The 16,522-nt window shown below is 52.7% G+C and overlaps 2 protein-coding genes across 8 annotated transcripts in view; both read left to right on the top strand.

Moving 5' to 3' along the window:
• Window positions 1–3,223, top strand: part of LOC139268787 (roquin-1-like) — a 395,945-nt gene extending 392,722 nt beyond the window's left edge. For all 7 annotated transcript variants that reach the window (XM_070887480.1, XM_070887481.1, XM_070887482.1 and 4 more), the window contains 2 exons: window positions 159–271; window positions 2,332–3,223. In XM_070887480.1, the coding sequence (XP_070743581.1) occupies window positions 159–271; window positions 2,332–2,473 (255 nt within the window). In that variant the 3' untranslated portion in view covers window positions 2,474–3,223. The remainder of the gene's footprint in view (window positions 1–158; window positions 272–2,331) is intronic.
• A 975-nt stretch (window positions 3,224–4,198) lies between these two features.
• serpinc1 (serpin peptidase inhibitor, clade C (antithrombin), member 1) overlaps window positions 4,199–16,522 on the top strand; it is a 74,161-nt gene continuing 61,837 nt past the window's right edge. Inside the window, exon 1 of the mRNA XM_070887478.1 lies at window positions 4,199–4,752. The gene's annotated coding sequence lies outside the window, so the exon portion shown is untranslated. The remainder of the gene's footprint in view (window positions 4,753–16,522) is intronic.

Below are 16,522 nucleotides of genomic sequence, written 5' to 3'. Positions count from 1 at the left end.
CTAATCTCACAACGGCGGGTGTGGGGGGGGCGTATGGCCAGAGAATTGCAGCATTACTGGAAGGCTGTGGGAGTATTGTGATATCCTTACTATCAGTGTAATTTGACTAAAATGCATGTCATTGCACCAAAGTGTAATGCTTTATATTTGTTACTTAGGAGGGTCGACCCTCATCGGACATGCAGTATAAACTGGCATCTAACAATCAGGCAGAGAATGGACAGCCTGAGCAGCAGCATAAGGCCCCCGAGGACCTGCAACCTTCCCTCAGGTAACTAAACCGGGAACAAAATGTTTATCGCAGCAATCCTGTCAGAGCAGCGCGACAATTAGCATGTTGTACAGTAGCATCTGAATTTTGAATAGGCTCCCTGAAGAAGGTCAAACCCCATTCAAAGGACCATAGAAATTTACAACACGGAACGAGGCCATTCGGCCCATCGTGTCCGCCCCGGCCGACAAAGAGCTATCCAGCCTTATCCCACTTTCCAGCTCTGGGTCCGTAGCCCTGTGGGTTACGGCACTTCAAGTGCACATCCAAGTACCTTTTAAATGTGGTGAGGGTTTCTGCCTCTACCACCCTTTCAGGCAGTGAGTTCCAGACCCCCACCACCCTCTGGGTGAAGACATTTCCCCTCAAATCCCCTCTAAACTTCCCCCCAATTACTTTAAATCTATGCCCCCTGGTGTAAACAGGTCCGTCCTATCCACTCTCTCTCGGCCCCTCATAATTTTATACATCTCAATTCTGATCCGTTTAATAGCTCATTTTTGACGTGAGTCCACTTTAACACAAGGCGCTTTGCCATGAACAAAATGCAGGCTTTCACCACGGGTATGTGAAGAGAAGAGCTTTGGCTCGTGCAAGCCATTAACAATAATGGTTCTAACAGAGACAGCCAGACCTGAAGGCCCCGGGTTCAAGTCTTGTTTGTGCCGAGTTGGCTGCTCTTGAATCCGTATATGCACTATATATTCAACCAGTCTTCTTACTCCCGATGATTGCATCTGGCGAGGGTAGGATCGAACTCGGCCGTGATACCCCTTGTAGTCTAATAGCCAGCAGACACCCAGACTGACCCCTGACCTCTTGGGCAAGGTAGCGGAGGGTGCTCCACGTCAGGTCAGGCAGCACCTGCGGGGAAAGAAACAGAGTTAACATTTCAGGTCGATGACCTTTCGGCAGAACTGGAAAAAGTTAGAGATGTTACAGGTTTTAAGCAAGTGTCAGGGAGGGGAGGAAAGAATAAAAGGGAAGGTCTGTGAGAGGGTGGGAGGGAGGAGAGATTAGAGAGACAAAAGGGATGATGTGAGGCAAAAGGAGATGGTAATGGAGCAAGTTAAGAAACGAAAGAGGAATCTCGATGAGGTATAAATGGGAATAGCAGAATCATCACCAGCTGCCATGGGGGGGAAAACTAGGGGCAGAGGTTATGGCCTGAAATTGTTGAACTCGATGTTGAGTCCAGAAGGCTGAATAGTCCCAGCACAGGCTCGATGGGCCGAATGGGCTCCTCTGTGCTGTACCCATTCTATGTGCCTGCAATCTGGGGACAGAGCCACAGTTTTAAAATCCCGAGAAAGACTGAATTGGAGAGGATTAGAGTATTCTGGTATTCTGTCTGCCCAGGCTGGGTTTGCTTTTCACCGTGCAGGGTTAGGGTGGAACTGATTGTATTCTGAATTTGCGAAGCAGGTTTGGTTTAGTGGTGGTCGTATTTTGGCCATGGTTGGGGCCGGTTCTATTCCGGCTCTAGTTAAGATTTACGGTACATACCATGGTTTGCCTTCCACTGTGTTCTGATGGGAGTTGGGCTGCGTTAATGCTGCTTATGATCCATTATCGGACTCATTTTATTCCACTGGCAGCTGTGTTGTTAGTCTCAGTTTAGACAGTTTTCACCTGCAGTGATTTGTTGGTTCATTTGGGCTTCTCCCAACTAATCAGAGCAGGGGGTATAGACTTGCTGGCGGCATCTAGTGGCAGTGAAGGGGTTCCGTATCATCTGGTGTAGATCTATGAGGCACTTTGGACACCTCTGGTCTTGGTACTTCCAGTTGGCTGCCTTGGAGAATAATTTTGTTTCTACTGACAAAGCTGCTGTAGGCCAGACAGTGTCAATTGACTTGTGTCACTGAAGTGCTTCAGCAACACTGGTACATTGTGCCCTGGCTCAGCGTTGCACAGCAATAAGAGGCAAAGAAATAGGAGAGGCTGGGGGCTGAGGAGAGAGAAAGAGCTTTTTGTAATCCACGGATTTATAAAAGCGCAATGCGGTCATGTGCGTGTCACAGATTCTGAAGACCACCTCTGTTCTTCTGGTTACACAGTGAGGGATCCAAGGTAGGGGCCTCTGGCTTCATTACAGACAGCTCCGTCAGCACACTGACCAGCAAAACCGCCTCTCTGAACCTGGCCCCCGACAGCGAGGGAGCCGGGGAGCGCTGCGACAGCCAACAGAACGGGCTATAAACTTAACGAAGACGACGACCTGCCCTGGACAAGCCTGCCCGAACGTCTCGTAAAAAATTACAGCACTGCAACCGACAGACTCGACATGCCACTCATCTAGATGCAATGCGTCAAAAGTAGCATTGAATATTTTTTTTGTTGTTGTGTGTATGTGTGAATTAACTTTTTATTTTATTAGCATGCATGCCTTGGCTCGCAAGGCATGGGACATATCCTTATGATTACCTGGTTAATCTTAGTGAAGTAATCTCACCTTATTATATACCCCTACTTCAGAACTGTGCCTGCAACAGCGCAAGTTGATGAAGTCACATTCCCATGGGATTCTGAGATGATGTGACGAAGGTCGACGTCACAGATGGAACCTTTTTAGTTCCACCGCAGTGAGGAGCAAATACTTCCACTAACATACTTACCGAAAGGCTGTTACTTTCTGGTCGAAGGGGCTCTGACATCTTTCTTTTAAGAACCTTCTCCAGAAGGCCTCCCAGCTACAGTGAGGAAAAGTCAGTAACCCTTTCGCAACCGGAAAAGTAACGTTCTTAAATATTGTCATTGTGCTTTCCACAGCGTGGAAATTAACTAACCCAAGAGCAGCATTACAGGGAAAGGCTTATCACTTTCTGAACACGTTCTTTATTGAAGACACTGCTTCCCTTAGCCCGTGAAGACTGTCCATCCAAGTGTGGCCACGCCCAGCTCTTCAGGGTCACAAGGAGCCAGAACGGTCACTCGCATTGGAGGTGTGGGAGGGGGTTGGGTCCCTGTGTGGGAAGGGGTTGGGTCCAGGGCCCCAGTGTGGGAGGGGGTTGTGTCCTGGGCCCCAGTGTGGGAGGGGGTTGGATCCAGGGCCCCTGTGTGGGAGGGGGTTGGGTCCCTGTGTGGAAGGGGGTTAGGTCCAGGGCCCCAGTGTGGGAGGGGGTTGGGTCCAGGGCCCCAGTGTGGGAGGGGGTTGGATCCAGGGCCCCTGTGTGGGAGGGGGTTGGGTCCTGGGTCCCTGTGTGGAAGGGGGTTAGGTCCAGGGCCCCAGTGTGGGAGGGGGTTTGGGTCCTGGGCCCCAGAGTGGGAGGGGGTTGGGTCCAGGGTCCCAGAGTGGGAGAGGGTTGGGTCCAGGGCCCCAGTGTGGGAGGGGGTTGTGTCCTGGGCCCCAGAGTGGGAAGGGATTGGGTCCAGGGCCCCAGAGTGGGAGGGGGTTGGGTCCAGGGGCCCCAGTGTGGGAGGGAGTTGGGTCCAGGGGCCCCAGTGTGGGAGGGGGTTGGGTCCAGGGTCCCTGTGTGGGAGGGGGTTGGGTCCTGGGTCCCTGTGTGGGAGGGGGTTGGGTCCAGGGTCCGGGAGTGGGAGGGGGTTGGGTCTCAGTGTGGGAGGGGGTTGGGTCCAGGGTCCGGGAGTGGAAGGTGGTTGGGTCCCAGTGTGGGAGGGGGTCGGGTCCCAGTGTGGGAGGGGGTTGGGTCCAGGTCCCCAGTGTGGGAGGGGGTTGGGTCCAGGTTCCCTGTGTGGGAGGGGGTTGGGTCCAGGGCCCCAGTGTGGGAGGGGGTTGGGTCCAGGGTCCGGGAGTGGGAGGGGGTTGGGTCCAGGGTCCGGGAGTGGGAGGGGGTTGGGTCCCAGTGTGGGAGGGGGTTGGGTCCTGGGTCCCTGTGTGGGAGGGGGTTGGGTCCAGGGTCCGGGAGTGGGAGGGGGTTGGGTCCCAGTGTGGGAGGGGGTTGGGTCCACGGTCCCAGAGTGGGATTGCTTTGGGCTGTAGGTCCCAGAGTGGAGGGGGGGGGGGGGGTTTGGGCCGTAGGTCGGGTGATCTACCCAACCTGCAGTGTTATTTGCAAGATGCCCCTTTGCTGCAGTGACCTCTCCGTGTGGCTGGGGTTTTGAGCGGGCGGAGGTGGGGTTGTGAGCTCGCGCTCTCGCTTAACTGCATACCAGCGCTGGTGCACGAGAGCGAAATTCACAATAATTCCAATCATATTTCCAGTGGAAAATAATCAATTAGGGCCACAATGTGAGAGACCAATATTGGATGGACAGCTTCAGTGTGCCAATGTAAAAGGAGGTATGTCTTCAACCCGCGGTGAGCTTCGGGCGAGTTGGGTATTTTATAATCAGTTTCTCTGTGGCTGGTTGAGTGGCGAGTTTGTAGATCCCAGGCCCTGGTTCTGGAGGCCTGATTGAAGGATTGCAATCGGCCAGCCCTGGGGGCAGACGTATCTGCCGCAAAGCCCCCTGCGAGGACACCGACGGACTTTGAAAGCAGCCACCAGCAGGGTCTCCGCTCCACGCCTCCCGTGAAGGTGAGCACTTGACCAGCCGTGACGCTTGTACTTTTCACATTGAATTTTGACTTAAAAGAACGTTGGCTGGGAGGGTTATTCATCGCTGAGTTCTGCTTGGAATTCGAACTTTGTGTCGCTTGCGTGTGTTTTTTTTTAAAAAGCAGAATTCTCTGACACAACTTTTAAAATAAACAAAAATTGTGTGCTTTGCTGCAAGCGTCCTCTCGACAACGAGGAGGCTGACGTGTTTAAAAAAACACTTCAAAAACCAAGCGATTTTATTTCGCACCCTGTTGGGTCGGGTCTCCTGACCCTGCTTCTATTTTCTGGGTTCGGTGGAGCTGATCTCGGCAGCAGTATGGTGCTGGCTCATGACTACACTGATGGCTAGAACGGACACTGCGTTACATGTAGGAGTCCTGGGCACACAGTCACATCAGATCCTGCACTGTTACACAGGAAGGGAGGGGGTGAATCCCTTTTGTTAAAGCCAAACTTCTCCATTTGTTCCCCCCTCTCCCACCACCCCACTAACTTTAGCCGAGCGGCCTTGGTCAGCACTTTGCTGGCAGGTTGTATAGCAGGCAGAATCTGTGTCGCCTCAGAGTTTAAGTCAACAAGTCAATACTGCTGTCCTCAAACAATGCCGCGACAGTGTTCAAAGCACGATTGTTAAGGAGACATTGCTGATCCAAGCCAGTCGTGCAACCTCCCTTGTTTGCTTTTAGAAACTTCTAGCTGAGGGTTTACTTCTCCCACCCCCGCCCCCCAACACCACCTCCTCACCTCACTGTTTTCAGCTTGTACCCTGCCGTCCATTGCGTTCTGTACTGCCATCAGCGCAGAGCGGACCGAAGCCTCATTATCAGCGAGAGCAGGACAGGAAGCAATCCGGTGTAGCCATCGCTGGTGTGGGCCCTTAAATGCCCCCCCCCCCCCCCCCCCGCTGTATCATTGTTTGAATGTGGGTGGGCTTCTCGCTGGCTGGGTAGGCTGCCGGAGCACGGGGATTATCCGGTCCACCTTGCTCCCCTGTTTTAATGGATCATTGAAGGGCTAGGCCTAAGGGAATGGGGAATGGCGGGGGCGGGGGAAGACTTTGACAGGCCGTAGATGGGAGAGCCATCAGAGAGAGAGAATACAAGGCAGCATCCCACCAGAGACCCTACCCCCACCCCCATCAAAAACATTCACATCTGGCCACTTGATTTCCAATGTCTAGCATGTGTTGGTTTTCTCTTATTCCGGCTGGGAGTTAGTGTGAGTGCAGAGGACAAGATAGCGAGGGAAGGACAAGATAGCGAGGGAAGACCAAGGGTCTGTTGTAGCCCCTGTAGTGAAAGGGCTGAGGTCAGTTTACACCGCAACTGCTGTCGGGGGAGTGTTACTTCTCTGGGATGTTCTAAACTGAATGTTTTCTGCAGCAAAGCACTACCTGTTGAACCGATGTTCCTCAATGTTTTGTCAACTGTGTAAGTCACAAATCGAGTGTTTTTAGATATTTTTGCATCAGGTGTAACTCTCTCCTTCCTGAAACTAAACCCGTGTATCTCGCTCATGACAGCAATGATAATGCACCACCCTCATTGTCGGTACTGTGCCGGAGTGGGGTTGATCGCGGTGATGGTACAGTGCCGGCAGTGGATCCCTCACCGTGTCGGTACAGTGCCGGCAGTGGATCCCTCACCGTGTCAGTACAGTGTCAGCAGTGGATCCCTCACCGTGTCGGTACAGTGCTGGGAGTGGATCCCTCAGTATCTGTACAGTGCCAGCAGTGGATCCCTCGTGATGTCAGTACAGTGTCAGCAGTGGATCCCTCACCGTGTCGGTACAGTGCCGGGAGTGGATCCCTCAGTATCTGTACATTGCCAGCAGTGGATCCCTCACGGTGTCAGTACAGTGTCAGCAGTGGATCTCTCACCGTGTCGGTACAGTGTCAGGAGTGGATCCCTCACAGTGACAGTGCAGTGCCAGAAGTGGATCCCTCACGGTGACTGTACAATGCCAGCAGTGGATCCCTTGCCGTGTCGGTACAGTGCCGGCAGAGGATCCCTCACCGTGTCGGTACAGTGCCGGCAGTAGATCTCTTGCCGTGATGGCACAGTGCCGGCAGTAGATCACATGCCGTGTTGGTACAGTGCCGGCAGTGGATCCCTCGCCATGACTTTCTTCTTACTCTAATATTTTCCGCCTGTGCCCATCAGTGGTTTCACCCCCTTCACAGCTTCAGAACCTTAATTTAGTCAATGACTTCTGTGAAGTTGTTTTTTTCCAATTGGGGATGGAAATGATTATTACTCGCTCAGATTTGGAGAAGGGCGGAGGCTGTGGTCGGCAATAATACAACAGGCGTAATGTCCACACTCTGATCATCCTGGGGCAGATGCTTTGATGGAAGTTGGGCACCAGAATGAACAGAAACATGGTGCATGCTTGCCATTGAGGTCTGGGCATGGAGCGGTGCTGGGCTGGGCTGGTCCTCTCGTCAGTGACTGACAGAGCCAGCAAGCTTTGTTCCAGCACTTCCACCGAGTCGTCTACCATGCGAGGTGTGTTGAACACTTGCCATAGATTCGGCCATGCTGGATTGTAGAGAGTTGAAGTGGGAGAGACCAGGCCTGCCTCGCTGGCGGGAAGGAGAGGGGAGGGAGCTTTCCCTGTTGCAGGATTTCACTGGACGAGGCCCAGCAGTGATAGCCCACCGATCTCGGGCCCAGAGTTTGTCGTTCCACAACCTTTGGCTCGGGCTGGGATCAGCTGTCCAGGCTCCTGCCACATTTCTGATCATTCAGACTAATGTTGGTGACACCGTTTATGTCAGTGTCTGTGCATTGGTCGGGATGAAGCCCAGGACTTTCCAAACTTTCAGAACCGATTCCGATGGACTCCAGAGACCCCCGCCATGCTCTCTACTCTTTCTCGCTCTGGAACAGCTCCACTTCGCATAACTCTCCGCTGTAGGCTGAGGTGCCAGGCACATTGCACTGACACCAGCCAGCAATCAGCATTGTCAATCTCACCACAGACAGACCCCGGCCTCCGCGCCCCCCGGCCTTCGCGCCCCCCGACCCCGGCCTCCGCGCCCCCTGACCCCGGCCTCCACCACGCCCCCCAACCCCGGCCTCCACCGCGCCCCCAGACCCCGGCTTCCGCATCCCCCCGACCCCGGCCTCCGCGTCCCCCCGACCCCAGCCTCCGCGCCTCCCCGACCGCGCGCCCCCTGACCCCGGTCTTTGCACCTCTGCGCCCCCTGACCCCGGCCTCCACGTCTTCCTGACTCCGCGCCCCCTGACCCCGGCCTCCATCCGATTTCCCGGACCTAGACCGCCCTGGCCAAGGGCTGGTTTATTCGCTTTCTCTTCTGCCAGAAATCTGGATCCTGTGCACAATATTCCAGTGTCTGTCACTTTGGTCAGCTTTGTTTCCTGATTTTTGCTTCCTTCCCTGTAAAAATGCTGATCACCAGGTATGAACAGGGGCCTGGGTCCTACCTGATGTCATTAATATTAGTTTGTGTGGCTCCCGCTGATAATCAGTGAGGGCTTTCGAGCGTGGGTGTCCCATGGACTGGGCAGTGTGGAAGTGGGTCTTGTCTTCACAAATGGCCAAACATTGACTGCCAGCGCAGGTCTCCCACAGTGCAGGGCATCATACAGTGGGATGTGACAGCGGCACTTTTGGTTTAGTTTGTAGACCGCTGCCGATGGTAGTTTCTGGCCTCAATGTTAAGTATTTTTCCTTTTGACGTGCCAATGCAGAAAAGTCAGCAAATGAGCGTGTTTGTGAAATTGCATCAGTTAATCTCAGACCAGCTATTGTCTGCGTTTTTAATTCAGCTGTTGACTAGCAGCCATGGAATGAATGAATGAATTTTATTCTGGAATCAGGGCTGTGATAGTGCAAGGGATTGGCTCTCGTCCCTCACCGGGGTTTCCCTTTCAGGCACCAAACGGTACATTTCTAACCACAATGCTCCCAACTGCTCACCAATCCCCTCAAACTGGCTGACACCGTCCTATAACCTTCAAAACACCACGAGTCTTAAAAACTCAAATACTGAATCACCATTTATGCCAATGCAACTGCAGTTTAATGAAAACAGCTTCTGCCAATTTCCTCAAGAGACTGTAGTCTGTGTCTCACTCTCGTTCTCACTTGCTCTCTCTCACTTGCTCTCTCACGCTCACTCTCCCTTGCTCTCTAACTCTCTCTCTCGCTCCACCTTGTTCTCTCTAGCTTTCTTTCACTTTCTCTTTCTGTCTCCCACCCTCTCCCTCCCGCCCTCTCCCTCCCACCCTCTCCCGCCCTCTCCCTCCCACCCTCTCCCGCCCTCTCCCTCCCTCCCGCTACCTCTCTCCCTCCTGCCCTCTCCCTCTCGCCCTCTCCCTCTCTCCGTCTCCCCCTCTCTGTCTCCCTCTCTCTCGCCCTCTGTCTCCCTCCCTCTGTCTCCCTCCCTCCCTCTGTCTCCCTCCCTCCCTCTGTCTCCCTCCCTCCCTCTGTCTCTCTCTCGCCCTCTGTCTCCCTCCCTCTTTATCCCTCCCTCCCTCTTTATCCCTCCCTCTCTCTTGTCTCCCTCCCTCTCTCTTGTCTCCCTCCCTCTCTCTTGTCTCCCTCCCTCTGTCTTGTCTCCCTCCCTCTGTCTCCCTCCCGCCCTCTCCCTCTCTCTGTCTCTCGCCCTCTGTATCCCTCCCTCTCTCCGTGTCTCCCACCTTCTCCCTCTCCCTCTCTCTCTCTCGCTCCCTTCCTCTCTCTCCCTCCCTCACTCCATCCCCTTCTCACACACACTGAAGTTCAATTCTCAGTTCTGGAGGAAGACCTGTTTCATTTTGGGCAGAGCGAGCAACGAGTTCTGTGCAACGTGGGCAGTGCTAAATGGTACGAAGCATGTTGGTGTAAAGAGGGTGAGGTGTGCCATGTCACTGTGTGGAAAGCACCAGTACCCACGTGCAGGGAAACGTGCCAATCCCAGTACTCCGTTACAGCCGAGCGCCCCACCCTGCCATGCCTTTTCCATCGTATAGTTTGACCTCAAACCTCCCATTGGAACAGGCAGGTATTGAGATAGGGGAATGCAGAATATGCGCAGGTGGGAGCGCAGGCTCACAATGAATTGGGTTTCCCGGCAGATAACCTCTCCTGTGGGCAGTGGGCATCACGTGCTGGTCGGCCTGTCTCTTTTCAGTGGGCACCGTGTGCTCAAGAGGCCCCAGTTTGAGATCCCGACTGCGTGATTCCGAGCATCGCGGATAGAAATGTGCATCTGCCTTCACACCACAGGGGTGCCAGGAAGCACAGGATATGGGCCCAGGCAGCCATGGGGCCTTCTGATTGGTTGGGCCCACTGCACTGCTTATAACGACCTCCACAAGCAAACACAGTCCCCATCATCCGTCTCATTACACACACTGGATGTTAATAATCGCTAAGTGTATGATATACTTTTATTTCGATCTACAATCAGCATGTGGACACTGTTCAACTGCCCAGTAGTGTTTGGTTCTGCCAAGGGGCCCGATAAAGAGAGGGTACCATCGGTCACTATAACGCTCTAACTGTGCCACAGGAGGAAACGACCCAGCACGCCTCCTGATAACGATCCTCGCAGTGAGAACGTTGCCTTTCTCACACATCAGCTTGTTTAGTTTTCTTAAATTAAGGTAAAAAAAAAAATTTCCTGAAAATTTTGTTTGATATACTCCAGTATGGAATGTTTTAGAATATCTTTCTCCAATGTGGAATGTAGCTTTTTTTCCTTTGTAAAGAATTCACTGTGTGAACATTGTTTTTTGCCTTTGTATAGTACAATAATATTCAGCTTCAGAACTGGGGAGGGGAAACAGAAAAACAAACTGTACATGAGATTGTTCTGCTTGTCAGAAAGCGAATGCAGTTCGTGCAACAAAAGAAGTTCACAAGGACTTCAATAAATTGTTTAAAAAGAAAAAAAACTTTGAATTGCAGCTGGTGTCCTTGGTGTTGTTTATTTACATTTGTTAACCAACTCGGTGACCTTTCTCCCCAAATCTCAACTCCTCCAGCCTGTGGCTTGGGAAGGCCCGAGGCCCCTCTCTCCTGAGGCCTTCCCTCTGCTGTGGCCTTCTCCAACCCACAGCTTGGGAAGGCCCGAGGCCCCTCTCTCTCCTAGGGCCTCCCCTGCCTGAGGCCTCCCTGTTGTGGCCTTCTCCGATCCACAGCTTGGGAAGGCCTGAGGCCTCCCCTCTGCTGTGGCCTTCTTCGACCTACAGCTTGGGAAGGCCTAAGGCCCCTCTCTCCTGAGGCCTTCCCGTGCTGCAGCCTCCTCCAGCCTGTAGCATAGGTAGAGCCTGTGGCATTCCCGCAATGGCCTCCTTCAAAGCTTTCCCTTCCGTGGCCTCCTCCAATATGGGACCCAAGAAACCGAACTTGCTCTGGGTGAAGTTGTACACACCTCACTGGGAACTGTAGCCGACTGGGACAATCTGCTCAAAACTCCAGTGATGACCGGGGAAGCAGTTGGGACAGTATCCGGCCTGTATAAAGGCAGGAGAATCAACATATTGCAGCCTGCTACAGATATGCCTTCTCCAGCTTGGGGTATGGGCAAGGCATGAGGCCCTTCCCATCGCTGCCTGCACTGCCTGCGGACATGGGGCTGAGAATCTGCTATAGGCCATGCATTGTTCACCATTCACACCCCTCACTCCACATTTGAGATTCACAGTAAATAATCGGGGGGGATTGACACACAGAGTGGAGGTGGGTGGTGGGGGGGGAAAGGGAATGATGCTGAGGTTCAGCATGAAGTGATGCTCAGTTGTTGGCACAGACTATAACATCGGATTGACACTGAGGGACGAATAGAATGGCCCTGACTCGGTAACACTGAAGGAACGATAGGGGAGCTGATAGATTGAAACGTACAGATTCTGACTAACTCCAGAATGAAACTGAAGGATTGCAACTGCAAGAGAGGCTGAATCACTATCATTGGTGCTGAGGGAATGCTACTGGGGGTCTGACACTGTGAGGGATTTCATTTGAGGAACAGTGATGGTGAGGGTCAGTGAGAGTGATGGTGTCATCCTGAGCAAGTGGCACTTCGGAGCTGATAACAGGAGAGTGACATGGATAGGGGTACAGGGAGTGACACGGATAGGGGTACTGAGCGAGTGACACTGGGGAGTGACATGGATAGGGGTACTGAGCGAGTGTCACTGGGGAGTGGCATGGATGGGGTACTGGGGAGAGACATGGATAAGGGGTACTGAGCAAGTGACATGGATAGTGGTACTGAGCGGGTGACATGGATAAGGGGTACTGGGGAGTGATATGGATAAAGGGTACTGGGGAGTGACACGGGTTAGGGTGCTGGGAGTGACACTGGGGAGTGACACGGATTGGGGTACTGGGAGTCACTGGGATTTATATGGATAGGGATACTGAGGGTTTGACACTGGGAGTGACATGGATAGGGATACTGAGCGAGTGACACTGGGGAGTGACATGGATTGGGGTACTGGGAGTGACACGGATTGGAGTACTGGGAGTGACATGGATAGAGGTTCTGAGGGAGTCACTCTGGGATTTATAGGGATACTGAGGGTTTGGCACTGGGAGTGACATTTTGGGATACTGAGGGAACTAAACACGAAGGGAATTATACAAGTGCAGAGAATCTAAACCCAGGGAGCAGCAATCTCTGGTCAGACCTAGGAACCAGTTCCCGGACAGGGACTGTCATGTCGATGTGACCGCTGCTTTGTGTTTTCATGCCACTGGGACCTGCGAAGCGATGAGACGAGATGATCTTATTAAACCCCCCAGCCTGCAGGTCGCACATGCCTCGTTTCCCCAGGCCACTGATTTGATATATTGCCTCATGGGAAACACACAGCGACACAAAGGGGCCCTGAACCTTTCCCATCGGACTGGATCCTGCTAGTGCCGGGTGCTAATGATGCTGCGCATGGGTCTGTGCCCCTTGCAACCTCCTCAATGAAAATAATGGAGTTCCACTCCATGACGGTGTAGCCGATCTTTGAGGACAGGTACAGAATAATACTCGCTCCCTGATAGCTGCCGTGGATCTTTCACAGCAATCGATGGTGCCATTACTTCAAGGATCAGGATTGACTGCCGTTGGAGGACCAAGGTTCTCCACTGGAGCTTCAGCTCATGCCTCCTGTGCAAGAGTCTCTCACATAAGAACCTAAGAGGAGCAGGAGTAGGCTATTCGGCCCTTTGAGCCTGCTCCGCCATTCAATGAGATCATGGCTGATCTTCTAACTCAACTCCACTTTCCTGCACTGTCCCCATATCCCTCGATTCCCTTAATATCCAAAAATCTATCGATCTCTGGAATATACTCAAGGACTGAGTCTCCACAGCCCTCTCGGGTAGAGAATTCCAGAGATTCACCACCCTCTGAGTGAAGACGTTTCTCCTCATCTCAGTCCTAAATGGACGACCCCTTATTCTGAGACTGTGACCCCTGGTTCTAGACTCCCCAGCCAGAGGAAACATCCTCCCTGCATCTACCTTGTCAAGCCTTGTCAGAATTGTGTATGTTTCAATGAGATCCCCTCTCATTCTTCGAAACTCTAGAGAATATCGGCCCAGTCTACTCAATCTCTCCTCATAGGACAATCCCCCCCATCCCGGGAATCAGTCTGGTGAACCTTCGTTGCACTCCCTCAATGGCAAGTATATCCTTCCTTAGGTAAGGAGACCAAAACTGTGCACAATACTCCAGGTTTGGTCTTACCAGGGCCCTGTATAATTGCAATAAGACGTCTTTACTCTTACACTCAAATCTTCTAGTAATAAAGACCAACGTACCATTTGAACATAAGAAACAGGAGCAAGAGTAGACCATCTGGCCCTTCGAGCCTGCTCCGCCATTTAATACGATCATGGCTGATACGATCATGGCTGATCTGATCATGGACTCAGGTCCACTTACCTGCCCGCTCCCCATAACCCCTTATTCCCTTATTGGTTAAGAAACTGTCTATCTCTGTCTTAAATTTATTCAATGGCCCAGCTTCCACAGCTCTCTGAGGCAGCGAATTCCACAGATTTATTGTTTGCTGTACCTGTATGTTAACTTTCAGTCATTTGTGTACAAGGACACCCAACTCCCTCTGAACATCAACATTTCCCAATCTCTCACCATTTAACAAATACTCTGCCTTTCTATTTTTCCTACCAATGTGTAACTTCACATTTCTCACAAGACCTGAAAGGTCCAATAAAGGCACATGCAGCTACCCAGGTCTTGGTGGAACAGATCGAAGGGTGTGCTGAAACAAAGGTTCCAATGCATTGCCTCATCGGGGAGTCCAGCAATGCAGCCCGCCCAGGCAATCCCAGATTATTGCAGACTGCTGCCCTCCAAAGGAACCTTGGCAAGACCAGCTGGGAGAAGAGAGCCAATCTCAGTGGCAGGAGGTGATCCAGGCCAGGAACCAGACCAGATATCTTTGCAACCAGCCATTAGCACAAGAAGAATCTTGAGGGACGGTGTGATAGATGACACATTGAGGTAAATGCCTGGAAGGTGCAAAGCATATGATTGTCACATGTCTAATACCTTGGCCCAAAAAAAGCTATCTGCGCATATCCCACAACTTTACATCAGGAATTTCTCTCAGCAACTTGAGTGTCTCACCACAAGTGAGCACACATTAATTAACCCTTCCTGTGAGCGATTTCCTGCAGTGCTCTCCCTTTGTGAAAGTGTGTGGTACATTCCCTCTTCTTCCTAATTGTGAGCTTCTCATTTTTTGCCCACTGGGGTTCAGCTCATCTGCTGCTGAAGTTTCATCCAGGCCTTTATTACCTCCAGACTCGACTATTCCAATGCTCTCCTGGCCGGCTCCATGTACTTCAGCTCATCCCAAACTTTGCACCCGGGTACTAACTCGCACCAAGGCCCATTGTTCACCCATCCCCCCCCTGTACTCACTGACCGTGTCCGAACTCACACCAAGACCCATTGTTCACCCATTCCCCCCCTGTACTCACTGACTGTGTCCTAACTCACACCAAGACCCATTGTTCACCCATCCCCCCCTGTACTCGCTGACTGTGTCCTAACTCACAACAAGACCCATTGTTCACCCATCCCCCCTGTACTCACTAACCGTGTCCTAACTCACACCAAGGCCCATTGTTCACCCATCCCCCCCCTGTACTCGCTGACTGTGTCCTAACTCACACCAAGACCCATTGTTCACCCATCCCCCCCCTGTACTCGCTGACTGTGTCCTAACTCACACCAAGGCCCATTGTTCACCCATCCCCCCTGTACTCACTGACCGTGTCCTAACTCACACCAAGGCCCATTATTCACCCATCCCCCGCTGTACTCACTGACCGTGTCCTAACTCACACCAAGGTCCATTGTTCACCCATCCCCCCCTGTACTCACTGACCATGTCCTAACTCACACCAAGGCCCATTGTTCACCCATCCCCCCCTGTACTCACTGACCGTGTCCTAACTCACACCAAGGCCCATTGTTCACCCATCCCCCCTGTACTCACTGACCGTGTCCTAACTCACACCAAGGCCCATTGTTCACCCATCCCCCCTGTACTCACTGACCGTATCCTAACTCACACCAAGGCCCATTGTTCACCCATTCCCCCGCTGTACTCACTGACCGTGTCCTAACTCACACCAAGGCCCATTGTTCACCCATCCCCCCCCTGTACTCACTGACCGTGTCCTAACTCACACCAAGGCCCATTGTTCACCCATCCCCCCCTGTACTCGCTGACCGTGTCCTAACTCACACCAAGGCCCATTGTTCACCCATCCCCCTGTACTCACTGACCGTGTCCTAACTCACACCAAGGCCCATTGTTCACCCATTCCCCCCCTGTACTCACTGACCGTGTCCTAACTCACACTAAGGCCCATTGTTCACCCATCCCCCCCCTGTACTCACTGACCGTGTACTAACTCACACCAAGGCCCATTGTTCACCCATCCCCCCTGTACTCACTGACCGTGTCCTAACTCACACCAAGGCCCATTGTTCACCCATCCCCCGCTGTACTCACTGACCGTGTCCTAACTCACACTAAGGCCCATTGTTCACCCATCCCCCCTGTACTTACTGACGGTGTCCTAACTCACACCAAGGCCCATTGTTCACCCATCCCCCCTGTACTCACTGACCGTGTCCTAACTCACACCAAGGCCCATTGTTCACCCATCCCCCTGTACTCACTGACCGTGTCCTAACTCACACCAAGGCCCATTGTTCACCCATCCCCCCCCTGTACTCACTGACCGTGTCCTAACTCACACCAAGGCCCATTGTTCACCCATCCCCCCTGTACTCACTGACCGTGTCTTAACTCACACCAAGGCCCATTGTTCACCCATCCCCCCTGTACTCACTGACCGTGTCCTAACTCACACCAAGGCCCATTGTTCACCCATCCCCCTGTACTCACTGACCATGTCTTAACTCACACCAAGGCCCATTGTTCACCCATCCGCCCTGTACTCACTGACCGTGTCCTAACTCACACCAAGGCCCATTATTCACCCATCCCCCCTGTACTCACTGACCGTGTCCTAACTCACACCAAGGCCCATTGTTCACCCATCCCCCTGTACTCACTGACCGTGTCCTAACTCACACCAAGGCCCATTGTTCACCCATTCCCCCTGTACTCACTGACCGTGTCCTAACTCACACCAAGGCCCATTGTTCACCCATCCCCCCTATACTCACTGACCGTGTCCTAACTCACACCAAGGCCCATTGTTCACCCATTCCCCCCCTGTACTC

This window comes from Pristiophorus japonicus, chromosome 8, assembly GCF_044704955.1.
Source record: "Pristiophorus japonicus isolate sPriJap1 chromosome 8, sPriJap1.hap1, whole genome shotgun sequence".
In the NCBI taxonomy this organism is placed as follows: Eukaryota; Metazoa; Chordata; class Chondrichthyes; family Pristiophoridae; genus Pristiophorus; species Pristiophorus japonicus.
Note: the sequence above shows the minus strand (reverse complement) of the source record. Positions and strands in the feature narration are given on the sequence as shown.